Source organism: Aspergillus pseudotamarii, assembly GCF_009193445.1.
Source record: "Aspergillus pseudotamarii strain CBS 117625 unplaced genomic scaffold BDV38scaffold_41, whole genome shotgun sequence".
Lineage (NCBI taxonomy): Eukaryota > Fungi > Ascomycota > Eurotiomycetes > Eurotiales > Aspergillaceae > Aspergillus > Aspergillus pseudotamarii.
The window spans coordinates 173,413-193,286 of record NW_022475055.1 but is presented as its reverse complement, the minus strand read 5'-3'; the positions used below and the strand labels follow the sequence as shown (position 1 = coordinate 193,286).

The following is a 19,874-nucleotide window of genomic DNA, read 5'->3' as shown; positions in this document are numbered from 1 at the left end:
CCACTTATGTAAGCATACGCTTCCCGTCCGACTAAGCCCTCAGCCAATAAGATAGCTTAGATTTAAGTCTGGAGGGGTATATAATTCATTGTAAAGATAAACAAGTGCCTTCGGGCATTTGGTCAATTTGAAACGATACAGAGAAGATTAGCATGGCCCCTGCACTAAGGATGACACGCTCAATCAAAGAGAAGCTACCAGTTTTTTTTTGAACATTTATCGGCTTGATATAGAGGTAGGAGTGTATAAAGGTTCAGAATGGTGATTTTGGTACTGGAGCGGGTTCGAAACGGAGGGCAGGAGACTTTTTTCTGTTTGGTAGAGGAGCACTGTTTCAATCACGTGATATAATGAGGCTTCGTGAACTGAATCGCCAGCTAAACCTGATTAGGAAAGCCATACCCGTCTCACTGCCGACCCCCATTTCAGTAGGGGGTCTGCTACAGCTCAACGTCACTCCCAGCTCAACGTCACTTTTTCAATATAGCTCAATTAAAACACCCATAAAATCGTGATTTCTATATAAATGAATCCATAAAAGGATCCCCCTGCGTATCTACAGTATATAGGTTTTCAGATGCCCTATTTTCCTGGCTCGATGAGGCCGGCGTTGGAGTACTATCGAGTTTCTAAAATTACATCCGCGGCCTTCCTAATAGCGCTGGCACCCAAAGGAGCGCCTATATCATCAAATCAATCCATATGATCAATTAAGGTACTGTACTGAGTCGGGTCAAGGCGTTGATTACTAGATTTCCTGGTATTTTTACGGGCTCGGCCAGCTATTCGATGACGAAGGCGCGAATAGGAAACATCATGCTCACGCGCCAATTTGGTGATATTAACCTGTTTTTATACGCGTTTTTCTTTTTTTTTTTTTTTTTTCATTGTACGCGTGTAGAGCCTTTTGAATAAGCTCTTCCTCGGCTTTATATGTAGATTGCATTTTTTGTACAGTGGGAATAGCTTCAAAAATAATAGAAATATTGAAATCTTGAAAAAGTGACGTTGAGCTGTAGCAGACCCCCTACTGAAATGGGGGTCGGCGGTGAGACGGGTATGGTAAGCCCTCATAGCTACCCTATTGCATTGACAATGTTCTCAGCAATGTTGAACTCCTACTTTAAATAGATGATCTCCCAGCCCACCTGCCGGGAAGAAATGTTGGCCGACCGCAAAATAGCCCAGATAGTAATTATAACCCAGAATAATGTCTTACTCTTGTGCCTCTGTTAAGTAGGCCTGTTAGCTATTATCCATGCTTTTAATACTTAGCCACTTTCTGACTGCTATACGTCTAATCTGCATTAGATATTCCGAGAGATGTAGGCAGACAATAGTACATAAATTAACATTAGCTGGATGGGGTAGAGTCAGCACAGAAATTTTATTCTTTGTACAACTCCTTGCTCAAATAACGATATGTGGTGATTTCATATCATATGTACTATTTAATATCATGGCCACTCTGGCTAAGCTTTTGTATCCCAAAATCAGATAGTAGCGCCGCATTCAAATCAATCATAGGAACGTAACCAATAAAATCGCTGGCCAAACAGCCATACACGCTAACATGTGATTACCGCTTCACGCAAATGCCAGTCAGTCTACTTCGAAGTCTGCGGTGACGGTGAATTTCCTGAGATGAGGTATAGCGTGCCTATCTAGTTAGGCATGCACTGTTTCGCCGCTTGGCATCGACTAGAATAGTTATCATAAACAACACTTGCGGAATAAAAATTAAAAACGCCCGATATATAATACTGACTGTATACCTTGAGCTTATAATATGGAAAATCAGTAGGCTCAGCTTGTAATAGGAGCAGTTACAGCATGTTAAAACATGATCCGGACCCACCAATGATATTCAATTTACTCTATAAAAACCGGCTAGAACTAGGAGAAGTATTTTCTATTCAGAGAGGAACTAATAATACTGAACCCTAATACCGGATTAACTGGCCATTAAGAACACTTACTATAAAATACACCCCAATGATATCATGGAACAATGCTACTCTTCCAATAAATTAGGCTACAGTGACCCAATTGATACAGCCACTTGGCTAAAAGTACCAATGACAACAGTAGGGATATGTGCTATCTCTCAACTCCCAAAGATAGCCAAATGGGCGCCAAAAAGTACGAACAGGCCAATGTCAGTCAGGAACTTTGCGTTCTCTGCTTTCTCAAAGGTAAGACAATGACCACTAGGACATAGACAAGCCCAACAATTCCAGCCACCACGCTATATGCGATTATTGCCCCCACTGGGGCAGTTGCGGTGACATTTTGTGCCAAATGAAATCCCAGCCCACCATTGACAATACCAAGGACTATCATAGAACGGCCAAACCATCGGTGCAAGTATGCAAAGACACTCTTCTTTCCGGTTTTATGAAAGTATCTGTGTTGAAGAAAGCCCATAGCCGGCTGGAAGAGAATGAGGGCAGGAACAGCCACCATCCCGATGATTGGATGGTAGGTCCCTGTCAGATGGAGGGTTTTTGCCAACGAGATGCCGATACCAAACCCAGAGATAGCCAAGGCCAGGGTGAAAAGCTGGCAGAAAGCGTGGAAATCAACAATCCTGGAGTGTGCGCCGGTGTGAAGCATCAACGCAAACGAAGGGAAGAATATGACAAAGACAAGGATCATAAGAACAGCATGTGCTACCCTGCGACTTGCAATGGAACCGGTGTCAAATGTCGTGAGCGCTTGCCCAGGACTGTTTGAATTATTTGATGCTAAGAAAGGATTGTCGGATGCGCCGCCAGTCGCTTTTTGAAGGTCAAGAACTGCAACACCCGAAGCATCATGTATGATGATGGGTAAAGATAGACTGTCGGAGTTGAGTTGTCCCCCATATTTCAATGCCCAAACCCATGGACTAGCTGAACTACTCGGATCTTCACTTCCTCCTGGCCATGTGAGACAGCTGTCGCACCGAATGTTTGCGGTCATGATTCCATTGCTGATCCCGCTGCCAGTCAAGACCGAGATCTGAGCCTGGCCATTATACATCGGCTCGACGTGTTCTATGCCCAATCTTGGAGAGACAGTGACATTATTGCCGTCGCGGGATGCGTAAGCAACAAAGATATTCGCTCCTTGCATCCGGGAACCCTGACCCCATGCAAACCATTGAAGCTCTTGCGTTGATTTCAGCTGAATATAAATTGGTCCTGAACCGGAGTCGGCTGTCTTTTGGGGTATATTGACACTAAATTGGATAGAGCTCTGGCCAGGTGGCGAAAACATTTGCAGCTGGGCGAATGTGCCCGTCAACAGAGTCATCCAGGAACAAAGGTATGTTCTCGCCATTCTGGGTGAGGTAACAGGCTTCGTAACTCGTCGTTCATCTGTTCAAGAACTAGATATGTGAATGAGCAGTTGGTGAGAATGGATGGTAGTTGTAGTAGCTGCACGGCATATCCATGTCCTCTATTGGCTTGGTGAGCGGTCTATAATGCAATTTTTAGCAGAGTTCAAGCCTACCAAATAATATATATTATGACACATGAGCATTCTCTGAGAGGTATATCATGTGGCCCCTGGGGTACCAAGGTTTGCGGCCAACCATGGTTGCTTTTGCCTTAAGCTTCTGACAGTGTGGCTCATTCCACTGCCCTCGTCTGTCCAAGAGAATTGTTCTTACAGACGTTGTCCTCTGGACCTCGGTAGGGACTTGCAGCATTATATTCCGGCAGCATGAAACGGCTCTAGTTTATATAATATTGAGATGGTATTGATTTGAATGCCTGTAATGCGATGATAGTCGCATATGTTATGAGTAGAATTACAGATGGGATAGTTGAGGAAGCCCACGCGGGAGACCACCCACTCGACGACAATATGAGCTCCAATATAGGCTTTTTGGAAGTTCGATCGAAAGGCCGATCTAGACTATACCTGTGATGCTAAGGTGACGTGGCCTGAGGCTTAGACTGAACCCGACTCACAGTGTTGGGGTAGGACTGGCCACGCAACACATTGCTTTCATAGCTGTCTTAGGAGGCTGAGCATGAAGTATAAAATCCGGGATTTCGGATGTTACAAGTTGGACGCTTGAGGAAGACTAGCATGTGCGTTCCAACCCTCACATACAATCAAAAGCAGCTACAATGAAAGAGCTACAATATCTCTTCGTTTTTATCCTCATGCAGCTCCGGCTTGCTGGTGCCCAGGATAGTACAGCTACCAGCGATACTTCTGGGTCTACTACAAGTTCATCAATGGGCACCTCGAGCCCGTCAGCTGTACAAACAGTTGATGTTGGTGAACATGGCTTCCGTTTCGACCCTGATACTCTTAAAGTTGCTCCAGGCGGCAAAGTCGAGTTCCATTTCTATCCCGGTAACCATTCAGTGGCGCAGGCCTCTTTTAACCAGCCATGTCACCCTATGAATGATAGCAGCATTTTCTCTGGATTTATAGCACCAACTACTGGTGAATCGGTACGCCAAAAGCAATTGTAATCTGTGACAAGACGCTGATGGTATAGGACACTGTCTTTACGGTCACTGTGAATGACACGAATCCTATTTGGTACTACTGTGGTCAGATTGGCCATTGTCAGGCAGGTATGGTTGGGGTTATAAACCCACCGTCAGTATCTCCTGGGCAAAAGTGTATTGGATGGTACATTTAACTCTCCCACTAGGGCCTCCGGCTCAGACACTTTGGAAGCATTTAAATCGGCAGCTTCGAATGCAAATGGAGATAGCGTGCCATCCAGGGTCCAAGGTGGCACTCTCAGTACATCGAGCCCCAAATCGTCCTCGACCTCTACCAGCGAGACGAGCACAAGCACTCACAGCAACACAGCCACCACGAGCGCGTCACCCACTACCACTAATAGCCCAAGCCCTACCGCTACTAACATTGCAGGGAACCTACAAGCTTCGACCGATTCAAGCATTGTCTTCATTTTGACTTTAGTAGCCTTTGTTTTGTTTATGTAGATTCAGCGAAGCTTGAGGGGTATGTTGTTGAGAGCTTAGGTCTGCCTATTCACTATTAAGTGGCACTTTTGGTGTATCTACGCTGAGGTACGCTTCGTTTGATTGTCATCAGAGATCAAGGCCCTACAAGCCTGCGATATGTTGGCTACAGCCTCGTTTAAGCGATTCTTTTATGTCGGTCCATCCAGGTCCAAGCTCCACTTAGGGCAGCATTCAGGTACTGTGGAGATATGAACACTTCACCAGTTACAGTAATCTGTGGCGCTGTAACAGCAGAATCCTGAGCTCTGTTATGCTGTAAAGCCATCTATAGCTATTAAATTAGTATTCGGCTGTATCATACATACATCATACCCTCAGAGAATAACAGCGGACAGTCTTACCTCTAAATACTGAATATGTTAATTTCGGTGGTTGATATCTGGGCAGAGAGCTCTGTCTGGCTCAATAGTTCAGTAGTATTTTATTTAATAACATGAGCCTATGTGAAAATAGCAACAAATGTAAATTAATCCGTAACTGTAAAGAGGTGTTAGGGTAGTAATAAGAGGTAGAAGAGGGATTGAGCTTTGGGGGAAAATAGGTTGAAGGGAACTTTGAAGTTGAGAGGAAAAGGAATATATGTGAATAGAAAATATCGGAAAAAGAGCTACTATCTGACGGTGAAGGGGATCTATTCTTGGTAGAAATTCCCATATGGCTATGGATTTGGCCATGTTGAGTGTCACTGGTTCAAACCATACAAATTTCTTATATCTCTCTTGTCGAATCGTTTCAATTTGCTCAAAACTCCATATGACTCAATGGTCAATCTACCTATCTTATTCAATCACTTTTGTGACTTGGGATGTAGAGAATAGTGTTTATTACTGTATCTGTTACAAGCCGCTGATATAGCTCCAGGACCAGCAATCCACTAAACATAGCACTGAACTGCACGAAGATTCATATGTCGATAGTATCCCACAGTCATAATATCGTAGCATCATAGCCCTCCAATACGTCCACATAAACCCCGACAAATGATATCCCTGGGGCCAGATTTTGATTATGCACCTCCCTCTCTCTTCGCATACTCCTCCTCCATCCTTTCTTCATACAACCGATCCGCCTCCTCTTTGCTCAATGGTCTGTCCTCCGACGCAGAGGAGGACCCAGGTGCCGTGACTGTACCACCAGAACCAGTCCCGAGGGTACGACCGCCGGCGCTGTTCGTGGACGAAAGAGTTTCAAGCGACGCCTGGCCAGCGGTGCCAGGGGTGGCGGTGTCCGAAGTGTCTTGGTCACTGTACGTGGGAATAGGCATCTTTGGTAGTATTGTGATAGGCTGATAGAGTCGATGAATAACAAATGGTTGATTGAGAATAGGTAGAAGATTGCAGTTATTGATGGGACTTCGGGAATGTTTATGTGGGGTTTTTGCGGAAAGTGTGGCAATAGCGACTGACGTCATAAGAAATGAAATTTATGGTTAATTCTCACTTTGTGCAGAACTCGAAACTATCAAGCGGATAAAAGATCAACAGCAGTTTTTTTAAAGATCCACTTCAGATCTCTTTATAGAGGCACAGCTAGATTACTTTTCAGAACTGTTTTGCCCATGTAGAATCCTTGTTGCCGATGTCAATCTTCTGCCAAGATAAACCTGGGATAAATGGAGATTAGCCTTGTTCCTGAAGCTTTACTAGCATATCTCAATGTATGTATAGAACCATGAGGAATATTATAGTCATGTTATTTTATCTTTTGTTCCTCGCCCGTCGATATTCACAACTTAGCTCATGCTTCTTGATAGAGCCCTAACATTGATGTGGGACCCGCTCCATTATTGTATAGATCATAGATGCCATCACAGGTTCCGTCTCCGAGCCTATCTTGTAAGGCACGGTTTGTCTTTACGGATCAACCATGGAAGTCGGTTGATATTCACAATTCTTAATTGATCGCTCTGGCAAATTTCAATATAACCTTAATCAAACAGAACTTTAAACTATTCCATCAAATCACCGATTCCCTTACCCTGCGAAAAGTTATCCCTCAAGAGTGGAGGACCACTGGCCTTTCAACAACTCTACTGTTCCTTGTTGCGAAGTGGAGTAGCCTTATCATATAATACCTTGTTATTGAATGCGAAGACGTAAAGTTATTCTGTCCACTGCTCTCTGAGAAAAGCGGGAAAGAAGGGAAAACGAAATGTCTGACTTGTCAACGTGTGCGGTTGGTATCGTTTATTGTCTTCTTCCAATAATCATCCACAATGGACTGGCTTTCTTCGTATTGTGGCCTGTTCTAGGACCTGCAAAGTTTGTACTCTTAGGATAGTTCGACTGACCCGAAGATATTTGTCCCGAGTCAACCATTTCTTAACCGTTTCCGAGAACCTTGAGGCAATTAATGGTGGGTACTAACCACATTTTCTCTTTCGCAATACTTGCTCTTTTTGTATGCTTATTGTGCATTGCTCGCTAAATCCTATATCAGGATTTTATCAGTAGTACCTGAGAAGTACTCCGAAAATGTAGAAACTTAGGGGACAATGGCAAAATCAAGACTCAAAGATGATCCTTAATCATCCCTTCCTTTTATAAGAAGAAGAATACTGTTCTATTTACTACATGCAGTAAGGGAGCAGGTGATCAAAAGTGAAGAAGGCAAAAGTCATCTTTCGGTCATTACAAGCCTATGGCCATTGATCCACACGGAGAGGAGTCCTCCAGGTTTAGGCTTCCACTCTGGAGATCTTGAAGCCGCCTGGGAATCGGGTCTGGAATGCTCCCGCTGGATCATATTTAGCTGCGACCTTTCGCATGTGGTCCACATTCTCCTTGGGGTAGCTCCCGAGGGGATTCTGCGAAAAGTCGGCATAGTTTAGATAAATCAGCGGATTCTCCCCACCAACTGAGGCCGAAAAGCTTTTAAGCTCCGCAACCATTTTATTCATCTGGAATTGAGCGACAGCGAAGTCGGACTGATTGGTGTACACGAACACGCCGGCAGTCCAGAGAATGGCATCGTGGTCTTTCAAAGTGTCTGCAAACATGTTGCCTCCCTTTTCCTCACTGATTTCGGCAAAGAATGAAGGTAGCGGTTGGAAAAAGATGATGCTATAAAAGCTCGTTTCTCCTATGCCTCGAGACAGCTTTTGAGCGAACTGCTTATGTACTTTCGCAGCATGGTTCAAAATCCTTTTATCATTCTTAAACGTCAAAGTGGTTTGCAGAGTCCTAGATTCTCTTCAGCATTCACCGTGTATGGTATCGATCAGTTGTCTTACCAGGCATTTCCGGGGAGAGTTGAGTTCGCGGCCGCCACAGAGAGAGGCACAACGTCTTGAGTGAATGGCGATGCTTGTGGAATCTGCCTCAACTTGTTGAACGCAGGACTGTCCTTAATGCCGTCTGTGTTGACTTCAATTGTTGCCAGGATATCATCTCCTCCCTTGTGCACCAAGATCGCAACTAGGGCGTCCCTGTCGAATTTATTTTGGTTGTTAGTGAAGTCGACCACCGCATCCACTAGCTCCGTAGAGTAGTTTCCCAGCATTGCTCGTTGTCCATATGCAATGTACTTGTCCTCTAGGGCCTCCATGTCGTAGCGAGTGACAATACCAAAATTGCTACCGCCACCTTTCAAGGCTCGCCACAGATCGGAGTTCTCGTCCTTATTCGCATTAACCATAGTACCATTGGTAAGGACAACCTCATAGTTCTTGATAGAATCACAGCCAAAGCCCGTTTGCGCCATGTAGTAAGTGGAGCCGCCGCCTAGCAGAAAACCACCGACGCCGACGTCACCATCACGGCCACCAGTCACGACAACGCCGTGCTTGTGTAGTTCCGCATAAACATCTTCCCAGTGGCTGCCGGGGCTAACGCTGGCGATGTTGGTTTTGCGGTCATAGGTGGTTCTATTGAGGTATTTCAGGTCAATGGTCACTCCCGTATCGATGTTGTTTGAGTATCCAAGATTGTGGCCACCTGCACGGATTGCAATATACCAGGCACCGGCACCGGTCCCATCACCAGCCCCAGCCTCACTTCCTAGCAGCGCAGTCATTGCAGCAGATACTTCCTTCGCATTATGGGGCTGGACAATGCAATAAGGGTGTCGTCGTGTGTTCCAAGCCCAATAGCTCTCAATGCGGAGCTCATATTCCGGGTCCGTGGCGAAAAGAAGTCGATTGCTAAGGCCAGCTTCAATCAGAGCATCGCACTTTTATCAATTTAGCAACTTCCATAAAACACTCTAAGGGTGATGGGACGGGGTTTGGCATACAGGAGGAAATCCCGTAGAGTTTGTACTCGTGAACATTTGGCTAGCAGCTGCAGAGCTACTGAATGTCAGGAGTGTAGTGGCCATAAGGCCGACACAACTAAAACCAAGTAGCATATTGCACCGCACTGCAATTAGAGATAGATCGATTTGATGAACTTTCTCTGATTAGAGAAACAGGATAAAGATAACTTATCAATATCAAGCACCAGGGGCCAAAGAGCTGCATTTTATAAGTTTTCCGCGGGCCTGTCGAACCCATGTCATGATCGACCAGGAGAATAATCATGCCCACTAGCACTGGCGCCCCGTGGATCAAGACTCATAATCCGATGAATATAGATCAAATTCAGCCCCATTTCGCGGTTTGTACCCGGACAGGAAAATATAAATGCCAAGATACAAGGCCGAGAAGCACTCCGGGTCCACGTCAATTAAAAAGTATAGATTGTCTTGGCGTCTGTTTTATCCCGATTGGGTAAAGTGTTAAATCACTAACAGCGCTACCACGCTTATCATTGACAGAAACAGAATTGAATGAGCACCACGGCTCTGTGAGTCTATGGAAGTACAGTACATAAGTACATATCCCTTAGACAGACACTTAACCTAATTAGGAATGTAGGGCTGCCAAGACACTAAATTGTACGGCCCCATGAAGCTTCATACTTCTAGTGGATACCTTCTAGAGCCCAAATGCACCTCGCTTGTTGATCACTGCTCTAGCTTCCACATCGTTATGTGAGCTCAGATGATCGACGCTCAGGCTGGCTTGGAAGAACTCAGCCAACGGCACATGCGCCAGATAACTGTGTCTAGGGTGGGCCCATGAGCTAACATCTACAGATACCCTTTATAAAAATAAATCAACTATTGGTTACTACTCTTCAGGAGAGAGATGAGCGATGGGCTGCGTAAAGGAGAACTGGGCACTGCCACATGCAGACAGCATTTTCTGACAAGAGCCCAAGTTATCAACATGCCCCGGGTTCACTTGAATTCATCCAACTCATATTACGAATTCTTGAACTATATTCTCTCTTAGCACCACACTTTCTTCTCTCAGCCGTCCGTTTCTACCACTATCATGGGAATCCTCACTAAAGGCCTTGTAGTTGCTGGAGCCCATCATGCACTCAAGTGAGTTTCAATCCTGATCCATCTCCCCACATCTTGACCAAAGTATACTTGTAAATATAGAAAGTCAGAAATTGTTATATACTGAGGTCCTATTCTGCCAAAAAAAATCTATGTAGGCATATACCTTGTCAGAAAATGGAGCAGCGAGTTGCCTTGTCAAGTTAACACTTCCCATCAATTACTATACAAATTTCCTTATAAGGGAGTAGAGTGGGCCCTTTCAACCGATTAGATATATTTCTTGAAAAAATGTATGGTAGTCACATGCTTTATTATTCTTTAGTGTAAACCTTACCTGTACCGCACCTTAACCACGAAATTATACACACTAAACTATTAGAATACCCTTTACTACGGGTTAAGAACTCATGAAAGTTTAACAAAGTAGACCGTCATTCCTCTTTTTAATCCGCCAGCCGGAAGGAAGAGATAAGAAGGAAATTCCCCATCATGCAGAGGATTATTTAACGAAAAAAACTCCCATAGGATTTGTAGAGCTGGTAGACGACAGATTGTATAGTTAAGAATAGGAGACAAGCAATTCTGATGAAAGGCAAGCGCAAATGCGGTCAAATTACTAAAAATGTATTGGACCGACAAAGCATTGTTTAATAGCACATACAATAGCAACAATCGATTTCAAGAATGTCCTCTTAATTTCTCTAAATTTGCCGCTATCTAGTCGAGACTAATGAATGAAGTAATCGAAGAGTGGAAGAAAGAAAAGAGTACACACATCCGTATTTGCATTATGGAGGTCGTTGAAATCACCTCAAATAGTACTTTCCTAGATCGAAGTATATCATGACCATCCATCTTGAGTAGGGTTCTTATTCTGGTCTAGTTTGGAAATCATTCTAATTGCCAGGTAATGGGGTAGATCATACCATGCATCCATTCGTCCCTGCTGTACCCAGGACTATAAGCCGTAGTATAATGGGCCGACTGCGGCAGGTATCTTTTCGCGAGCAACGACTAGCTGAGCCCAGGACCCCTTGTGATGGACCAATGAAGTAATGCAGGGAGGATTTTTGAACCAGCTTGTTGACTGACTAATCCATCGATTTTGTAGATTGACTGCACCAATAGATGCGTAAGAAAGTGTCAATTGTCAACCCGAAGTACCTCCGACTGGCTGTTCCTTACGCTTTCTTGGAGCCAGCTTGGAAAACTTCTGAGCAGAGACACCACGGAATAAGTTGCTGGTAGGAAAAGCTGCCCACTTTCCCACCTTAGGATATGCGAGACAACTGCATCCGCAACGGAATCGGCTTCAATGGTCCGAGATTTCCATTGACCACTTTCGACCTGTTTGCCGATAAGTGGTGTGCGAACCCAAGTTGGATGAATTATCCTATAACAAAGTGAGTTTACTTTTCGTGATCCTAGCAAGAATTTGGTTGCTCACGATGTCCTGACTTTCTCCGCCATATATCTGTGCCGCAGCTCTTGCGTCAAACCCTCGTGAAGACTTAAAGCCGCAGCTTTCGTACAAGAATAGGAAATATTCGACGCAATAGTCAGAAAGCTCGCCATGCTCGCAACTGTAACAATATGGCCGTGATTCATCTGGATTATATGCGGAAGGTATTCACGTAAAATCCAAAAATGTGCAAGATTGTTGACATGAAAAGTGCGCTTAATTTCCTCATCTGTCTCATCAAGCATATCTTTGGCGGTGCCAACACCTGCATTGTTGATTAGAATGGTTGGATAACCAACATCCTCACGAATTAACTGTGCTGTGCGATGAATTTCCTCTGGGGAAGTTATATCGCATTTGTAGAAATGTATATAAGGCGACATGGCGGTTTTGGGGGGCATAATGTCAAGTACGACCACTTTGACGCGGCGTTCTTCAAATTTTCGGGCGATTCGTTCCCCAATCCCACTACAGCCGCCTGTGATTAGAACCACCTCATGGCTCCAGTTCCCTTTTTCCGAGTTGCAGTGGTTCGAAATCGCCTTCGAATATATCTTGCGGCAGATGTATAGGATTCCAGCCGTACAAAGTATTCGTAGTCCCCAGCGACTCCAGGAATTGGTTGATGAGACCGAGAGGAATGACTGTAAGGCAAGATTCTCGTGCGCTGTTGATTTAAGAAGGTCAATTAACTCGAATACACGGGCTTTAAGAGGGATTGCAAGCTCCATGAACGTGGCTGACAGAGGCACTGGCATGGTGCACGCCCTATATGTTGAAAATACAGATAATAGAAATGTTAGCCTCAAAAAGTCCAGCGAATATATATGTTGAAGTAGACCGATCATCTCTAGTCTGGCCAGCACATAAGACCAGTCCTATCCATTGATTTGTTCATAAATCGTTAAGAATGCTAATTATCTGACATTTTAATTCACTGTTACCGCCTCTCAAGACAGCTAAAAGGTGACGTTAAAAATTCAGCGACCCATCTTTCATCGTTGTCCTCCAGGTCCCTATGTAGACCATGTAAAAGTTTTCTTGTAGGCTCTCGAAAATGAATCCATAATTCATAAACTGGCCCCTCAGTAGCGATAGAAAAGACTATACTTAACTCAATGTCAGGCGCAACTTGGTCGGACCTTATTACTGGGTTTACCATTATCATAATTTTCTTTGTTCAGATCCTGGCCATCCCGAAGGTCTGAGAGACTTTGAAGGATCAGAATGGCTACTGAGCCATCGACTGCAGCTTGATTCTAGGCTTGGCAGAGGTTCCCTCCGGTTACACCGACCTTTGCCTCGACTATTAAAAACGGAAAACGAAGGCCCAACGGGGTAAATATACAGATTACTGATTAAGGTAGAGGCATCTTGTATATCAAGCAAGAGACTTTGTACGATATAGCGATCTTTCGTAGGCTTAAGGGCATCTGCTAAACTGTCGTCCGACAGGCCAGCATATATATCTGGCCGGGGACCCTTCAGTTTGAATACAGGGATAACTGGTTCAATTACACGTGAGGAATCTGTGCTAGCATTCTCCTGCAAAATCTGTTGTAATTGGCTTCATTTTCGCGGAACTGTAGGCCGAGGGTTCTGCACTGGAGGTTTAAATCTCCGTGCCAATCTAACTATGGGGTTAGGACCTAGGCCGTCTGATCTTAATATAAGATTGGGAAGAATGTAAGCTTGCCTCGATTACGAACAGCCTCAAACCCTGCAGGTTTTAGGTTGTTGATGGCTGTATATAAAGCTTTTGTCTATTCGGCTTTCTCTGAAGGTTTTCTCTCAAGTTCCTTGGACTTACTCCAGAGCCTTTCGGACACTTGGTGAAGGTCATAGCTGGTTAAATTATAGAAAATACTAGTATCGATATAGTGACTAATACTTGTAGGATATTTTATCACCCACGAAAGATTTTTGCGCGCCGCAGATGGCCGCCGTGATATTGTGTATCACTGGGTCTAGTCGGGCTGCTGGACCGCGACCTTTGTAAAGAACGTATAAAGGGAGGAGGTATAATTGGGATATCTAATAAACTACCTACCCTCTCCTGTAAAGCCATTGTCTAAAAGCGCACAAGGGGGGAGAGGGGGAGTATTCTCATTGTGCTTATCAAGAGCATCATACGTAAGGCAAGAGGGCTTATGCTGCTTTATGGCTAAAAACGTAGGGGAACAAGAGCGTGACCGTTTCACTTATGCCAACGCGATGATCTTTTGGGTTTGAAGGTAGGGCGAATGTGAAGCGCTTTGGAAAGACAAGAGTGACTTAGCAGATAAAGCTGAGACAAACGAACTCACAAAATAAGGCACCAATCTACTAGTCCGTTACAGTTAGAGTCGTTACTGGTGTCGTCTATACTCTTTGATTATTTTTCGAACCCTAATGCCAAGCACACTAGTCTATTATAGGAAAGAACCCGGATTAATGTGTTTTCATAACGCTGTACTGTATGGTATATCTGCAGTATATTACCAAAGCTTATACATCTTATATATATAGATTATATAGGCACAACCTTGGTTACCTTACTATAATATTTCCTGCAGATAATCTCCTGACGATCAATCTTACTACAGGAATACAATAGCACCCAACCTGACACCTTTACAACATCAAATTATTTATAATATAATCAAATATAATCTATTACTTACTAATACCCAGATAGCTGAAGCTGCTAACTGCAGCACACATACAATTCCTAAGGTTCGCTCAAATCTTCGGCTATTCGGCAGTCGCAAAGTACCTCCAAATAAAGGTAGACACCCACAAAGCATCTCGCCAATAATACTGGAGGCTCTTTGTGATTATCTTCTGAAAAAGCACTGATTTATATCTTGACAAAATAGCTATTTTTTTATTTAATAAGTTCCAAATATACACAACTACATCTAGTATCCTGTATACTCTGTCTTCTAAAAATTAGTCAAAGAAGGCAACTCGGCAGAAAGCAAAGAAACAAAACTCAGATCTGCGAGATATATATTTCTATTTAATTTCAGATTTTCATTCCTATCAACTTGTATACATAGACGAATCTGGATATGACAAACAAGTTCTTTTCCAACAGACAGGTTGGTCTCCCCTCGACACAGCTCCGATTCAAGTATCTAAATTTTAATGTAAACAGCGATATCAAATATTGCCTATATATTCTTAGAATAGTATTGTTTTTTTACATATTTTCCAAGACTCGACAGATATCTCTATTTTCGAGGACTTTATTAAGGAGCTCCTTCAGTACTGTAGAAAGTAGCTACAACCGAAATCTGTCCTAGTTATAGACAACGCTTCTTTTTATTACTCTAAGCGGATAGAGTATATATACTTGGAAGCAGGAGTTAAGTCAGTATATTTGCCATCATATTCACCGGACCTAAATCCCATCGAGGAGTTTTTTGCTGAGTTGAAAGCTTTTATTCGACGGCACTGGAGCTTGTATGAAGATAGCCCTGATCAAGGATTCAATATCTTCCTTGAATAGTATATCGATGTTGTAGGGGCAAGAAAGCAAAGTGCGAAAGGGCATTTCCGGAATGCAGGCCTGACAATAGAAGAGTTTTAACCGAGCTCAATACTATCAGCGTTGCCGTTGTTGAGCCGATTTCTTAAACTTTATACCAATTGTACTTTGGCTCCTTGCATAACAACATATTGAATACAGTATAATTTGCCGTACTAACTTAAGGCTACCGCGAAATGACTAACTAATCATGATAAACCTTAGCGTGTTAAGACGGATACATTTATCCCGATTCCGAAGAGGACATAGAAGATATGCCCTCTCAAACCCTCTTAAAATTATACAGCACCTTACACTTCTATTTTTTTGTGCTTTTCGCTTTAATTACTATGACTAGCAATATATCCGTCTCAGCCAGTTGTTGAGACCTTGGAAGGTCGGTCATCTTGAGAAACTGGGGATGTTGCTTGGGTGCTGTTGATACATTGCTTTTTAAATATGATTGGCTTTTGGACCGCGACAGCCTCACAGCAACACGTACCAGATGACCCCTCAACTCCCAACCTCGACTTTTAACATGCCTTTAAAATTTTTTATCCTGCATATCTAATATCTACTGTAGGAAATACTCTTTTTCTCTAGCAAAGACTACATGCTTTCCTTCTCGCTAAAATTCACTTCTTTATTGTAAAAGGCATATAAAATGGACTTCACACGCGATGACTATACGGTCGCATGGATCTGCGCCTTGCCACTGGAAATGGCGGCCGCGAAGGCCATGCTGGACGAGGTTCACCCTCCGCTCCCCCAGCCAGATACCGACCACAATGTCTACACACTTGGGAGGGTTAGCAGCCACAATGTAGTGGTGGCCTGCCTGCCTGGCGGTGTCTATGGGACGATATCCGCTACAGCTGTGGTGTCACATATGGTCTCTACCTTTCGGAGTATCCGGTTTGGATTGATGGTGGGTATTGGAGGTGGAGTCCCGAGCCAAAATGCTGATATTCGCCTTGGTGATATTGTAATCAGCAAGCCAACTGCGACTTCAAGTGGTGTTATCCAATATGACTACGGCAAGACACTTCGTGACGGACGATTTCAGCACATCGGATCGCTTAATAAACCGCCGTCGGTGTTACTGAAAGCTATATCTCAATTAGAGAGTGATTGTATGATAGGGAAAAGGCCGGTTAGTAAGATCTTGATTGATATACAGCACAAATATAAAGAGATGAGAGAAAAGTTTTCGCGACCGAAAGACGACTGGCTATTCCGACCAACATACAATCATAAGGATGGCGAACACAACTGTTCAACATGTGATCCGACCCAGTTAGTGAACCGTCCCGAGCGGATAACTGATGACCCTTATTTTCATTATGGCTTGATCGCTTCCGGTGATCAGGTTATAAAAGATGCCAAGACTCGAGATTCTATTGCTCAGAGTCTAGATATACTCTGTTTTGAAATGGAGGCTGCTGGACTCATGGACGAGCTCCCATCACTTGCTATTCGAGGTATCTGTGACTACTGTGATTCCCACAAAAATAAACAATGGCAAGGGTATGCGGCCCTTGCTGCTGCTGCCTACACGAAGGCTCTCCTGTCAGTGGTTCCCACTTACTGCTACAAGAAGGAATCATATAATTCAAGACAGCCAGTTTGGATGGTCCCCTTTAGAGAGAGCCCACGATTTGTAGGTCGGGAAGAAGAAATCACCAGAATTGAGGAAATGATTATGGAACAAAATGGACCTGGCAAAGTTGCTATCTGCGGACTAGGCGGAGTTGGGAAGACCCGGATTGCACTTGAACTGGCATACCGCATGCGAAAACAAGACTCCGACTGCTCGATTTTCTGGGTCACGTGTACCAGCTATGGGAGTGTAGAACAAGCCTACATGAGCATCGCCTCAAAGCTAGGAATGGCTGATATAAAGCCGGCAGAGGTAAAAGAGAAAATCAAGGCTTATCTCAGCCAGGAGAGTGCTGGGAAGTGGCTTCTTCTTTTTGATAACGCAGATGATATGGAGATATGGGACAAGGACAACACTAATTCTCCAGTATTGACAGACTTTCTTCCTCAAAGCGAGCAGGGCCATATTCTCTTTATCACACGCAGCCGGAAGGTAGCTATGAGACTAGTATCTTCTTATATAATAATGATCTCTGAGCCGAGCACAGAGACTGCTGTCAAAATATTTCAAAACTCACTGGTTGAAAAAACCTTACCTAATAATCGTGATACAACTGTTATGCTTCTTGAGCAGCTGACTTTTCTCCCGTTGGCAATTACCCAGGCGGCAGCGTATATCAATAAAAACAGCATTGGCCTCTCTGACTATATTATACTTTTACAGAACCAGGAGCCTGATGTGATTGAATTACTGAGTGAAGACTTTGGAGATGAAAGGCGATACAAAGACACCCAGAATCCTGTTGCGTTAACCTGGTTCATCTCCTTTCAGCAAATTCAGCGATCAAATAAACTCGCGGCAGACTATCTGTTATTTATGGCCTGTATCAACCCTCGCGATATTCCACAGTCCTTGCTTCCCCAGCCGAACTCGATAAAGAAGAGAATTGACGCTATCGGCCTTCTTAAGGCGTTCTCCTTTGTTAGCGAGGAGGGTAGGGACCGTTCTCTAAATCTACACCGATTAGTCCATCTTGCAACTCGGAACTGGATGAGAAGGAGCCAACAGTTTAGCCTGCAAATATTGAAGGCTGCAGACCGATTGAGCGAAGCTTTCCCGAACAATGACCATACCAATCGAATGGTGTGGCGAGAATATCTACCGCATGCGTCTTCGTTAATAGCAGAAGCTGACTTTCAGAGGGAGAAGGAGAAATACATTAATTTTATTGTCAATATTGGGATGTGTCTACATAGTGACGGACGATGGAAGGAAGCAGAAGAGCTGGAGGTGCAGGCGATAGAGCTCCGCAAGCATGTGCTGGGGCCAGAGCATCCATCCACTCTGACCAGCATGGCTAACCTGGCATCAACATACTGGAATCAGGGACGATGGAAGGAGGCAGAAGAGCTGGAGATGCAGGTGATAGAGCTCCGCACGCAAGTGCTGGGCCCAAAGCATCCGTCCACTCTAACCAGCATGAACAACCTAGCCTATACATGGAAACTACTAGGAAAGGTCCAAGATGCCTTAGCTCTGATGGATAAGTGTGTAGAGCTCCGCCGTAACTTGTTAGGTCCAGAGCACCCACATACTATATCCTCCTCCAACGCACTTAAAGGCTGGGAGAGAGCAGTGAATTCCCTATCAAAGAAGTCAACACAGCAGACTTCAGCCGCAACCCCTCCTGCCTTGCTTATTGACAATACTCGTCCCAAGCAGATAAAATCAGACTTCGAACCTGTCGCAGGCGGGAAAAGATGGGCATTAAAAAGATTTTTTGGAAGAAAATAATCTACGCTAAGCCTTTACTGCGGCTAGATTAAGTATATACTCAACCTGATTTATGTATTAACCAAACCTCCAAACAATTATAATCACGTGTATCTCTGATATTATAATATCGGGTGGTTATATAACATAAAAACTTCACTTTCGTTTTTAAATAACTTTCCAAAAAGGAGAGACTAGGATAGATAATACTTATATAAATATAACAACAATTTAGCTTGATTATACAACTTATTAGTCAATTATAGTCTAGTGTAATAGACTCTATTTAATATATTATTTTTTGAGAATTCATATTTATCCCATATTGATTAATCCAGCTTTAGATATTGCTAACAAACCGGTGTACAATACCGATTACTACTCCCCTGTTTAACAAAGAAGTCTGGATTTTCCCAGCAATCTATTTAAGATTAAAACCATTTTCTAATACTACATCATATACTTTCTTAATATAGTCTCTGTAAAGCTCGCGGCTCACGTGTAATAGGTATTAATCAGTATATTCCTTCACTGTATTATCTAAGAACCCGGGAATATCTATAGTATCGATACAGTCAGGACTTAAACTTAACTGTTCAGCCGCAACAGGTTTGTCCGATAGAATTTGTAATGACTATACATGTCAAAGAAATATCTACTAGTCAGGGTAGAGGACCTGTCAACTAGGTAAGGATACGTAGACAGAAAGGCAACGGATGTGTCCTCCGATGTTACTGTTCGGCCACCGAGATGTCTATGCACAGCGGGCAGGGTATACGATGCAGTCATCTTGCGGAGTCACCCTGGAATCCGTGACAATACAGGGATGATATTGATATTGATTAGTAGACATATTAATCCACTTGCGGAATGCCTTGAACTCTGTTATTTTTCCAGGTATTATACTTTCTCTGCATAGAGCTGTTCGCGGATATCATCTGGAATATTATTATATGTATCCAAGATTCCTCTACCCTCAACATATTTGACAAGTCTTCTCAGATAGTGTGTTCTAAGTTTATAATACTTCTTTCTAACAGGGCCCAGCCAGTAATATTATCTTTTATAGCGGTAGAGTAGCCCCGCACAATATATAGTTTGATATATTTCTCACCAAAATAGATATTGTCCAGAAGCCTGTTTAGTATTAATCTAGGTGTCTTGTTCTGTAAGTATTCTTCTAGTTACTAA

The 19,874-nt window shown here is 43.6% G+C and overlaps 7 protein-coding genes across 7 annotated transcripts; 2 read left to right on the top strand and 5 right to left on the bottom strand.

Moving 5' to 3' along the window:
- Positions 1 to 1,902: 1,902 nt before the first annotated feature.
- BDV38DRAFT_294516 (cytochrome and DOMON domain-containing protein) lies at positions 1,903 to 3,526 on the bottom strand. Its single transcript, XM_032062515.1, has one exon. It carries the CDS (start codon positions 3,322 to 3,324, stop codon positions 2,164 to 2,166), a length of 1,161 nt encoding a protein of 386 aa, XP_031911722.1. The 5' UTR covers positions 3,325 to 3,526; the 3' UTR covers positions 1,903 to 2,163.
- A 305-nt stretch (positions 3,527 to 3,831) lies between these two features.
- BDV38DRAFT_134719 (cupredoxin domain-containing protein) lies at positions 3,832 to 5,148 on the top strand. The gene is made up of 3 exons (XM_032051354.1): positions 3,832 to 4,457; positions 4,505 to 4,608; positions 4,664 to 5,148. The coding sequence occupies exons 1-3, from the start codon at positions 4,125 to 4,127 to the stop codon at positions 4,962 to 4,964; spliced, it is 738 nt and encodes a 245-aa protein (XP_031911721.1). The 5' UTR covers positions 3,832 to 4,124; the 3' UTR covers positions 4,965 to 5,148.
- An 864-nt stretch (positions 5,149 to 6,012) lies between these two features.
- BDV38DRAFT_284735 (uncharacterized protein) lies at positions 6,013 to 6,417 on the bottom strand (the record flags this gene model as incomplete). Its single annotated transcript, XM_032060335.1, has 1 exon — positions 6,013 to 6,417. The coding sequence occupies one exon, from the start codon at positions 6,415 to 6,417 to the stop codon at positions 6,013 to 6,015; it is 405 nt and encodes a 134-aa protein (XP_031911720.1).
- Positions 6,418 to 7,651: 1,234 nt separating this feature from the next.
- Positions 7,652 to 9,664, bottom strand: BDV38DRAFT_134710 (FAD-binding oxidoreductase). Its single transcript, XM_032051353.1, has 3 exons — positions 9,240 to 9,664; positions 8,239 to 9,176; positions 7,652 to 8,188 (listed from the first exon to the last, which is right to left on the bottom strand). Exons 1-3 carry the CDS (start codon positions 9,351 to 9,353, stop codon positions 7,684 to 7,686), a joined length of 1,557 nt encoding a protein of 518 aa, XP_031911719.1. The 5' UTR covers positions 9,354 to 9,664; the 3' UTR covers positions 7,652 to 7,683.
- Positions 9,665 to 11,480: 1,816 nt separating this feature from the next.
- Positions 11,481 to 12,557, bottom strand: BDV38DRAFT_272674 (SDR family oxidoreductase; the record flags this gene model as incomplete). The annotated part of the gene is made up of 3 exons (XM_032057523.1): positions 11,481 to 11,730; positions 11,785 to 12,408; positions 12,445 to 12,557. 3 exons carry the CDS (start codon positions 12,555 to 12,557, stop codon positions 11,481 to 11,483), a joined length of 987 nt encoding a protein of 328 aa, XP_031911718.1.
- A 136-nt stretch (positions 12,558 to 12,693) lies between these two features.
- On the bottom strand, positions 12,694 to 13,867 carry BDV38DRAFT_272673 (uncharacterized protein; the record flags this gene model as incomplete). Its single annotated transcript, XM_032057522.1, has 8 exons — positions 12,694 to 12,758; positions 12,826 to 12,903; positions 12,959 to 13,058; positions 13,135 to 13,353; positions 13,384 to 13,433; positions 13,496 to 13,562; positions 13,667 to 13,683; positions 13,714 to 13,867. 8 exons carry the CDS (start codon positions 13,865 to 13,867, stop codon positions 12,694 to 12,696), a joined length of 750 nt encoding a protein of 249 aa, XP_031911717.1.
- Positions 13,868 to 15,974: 2,107 nt separating this feature from the next.
- On the top strand, positions 15,975 to 18,681 carry BDV38DRAFT_272672 (violaceus kinesin; the record flags this gene model as incomplete). Its single annotated transcript, XM_032057521.1, has 2 exons — positions 15,975 to 18,545; positions 18,661 to 18,681. 2 exons carry the CDS (start codon positions 15,975 to 15,977, stop codon positions 18,679 to 18,681), a joined length of 2,592 nt encoding a protein of 863 aa, XP_031911716.1.
- Between the last annotated feature and the right edge of the window lie 1,193 nt (positions 18,682 to 19,874).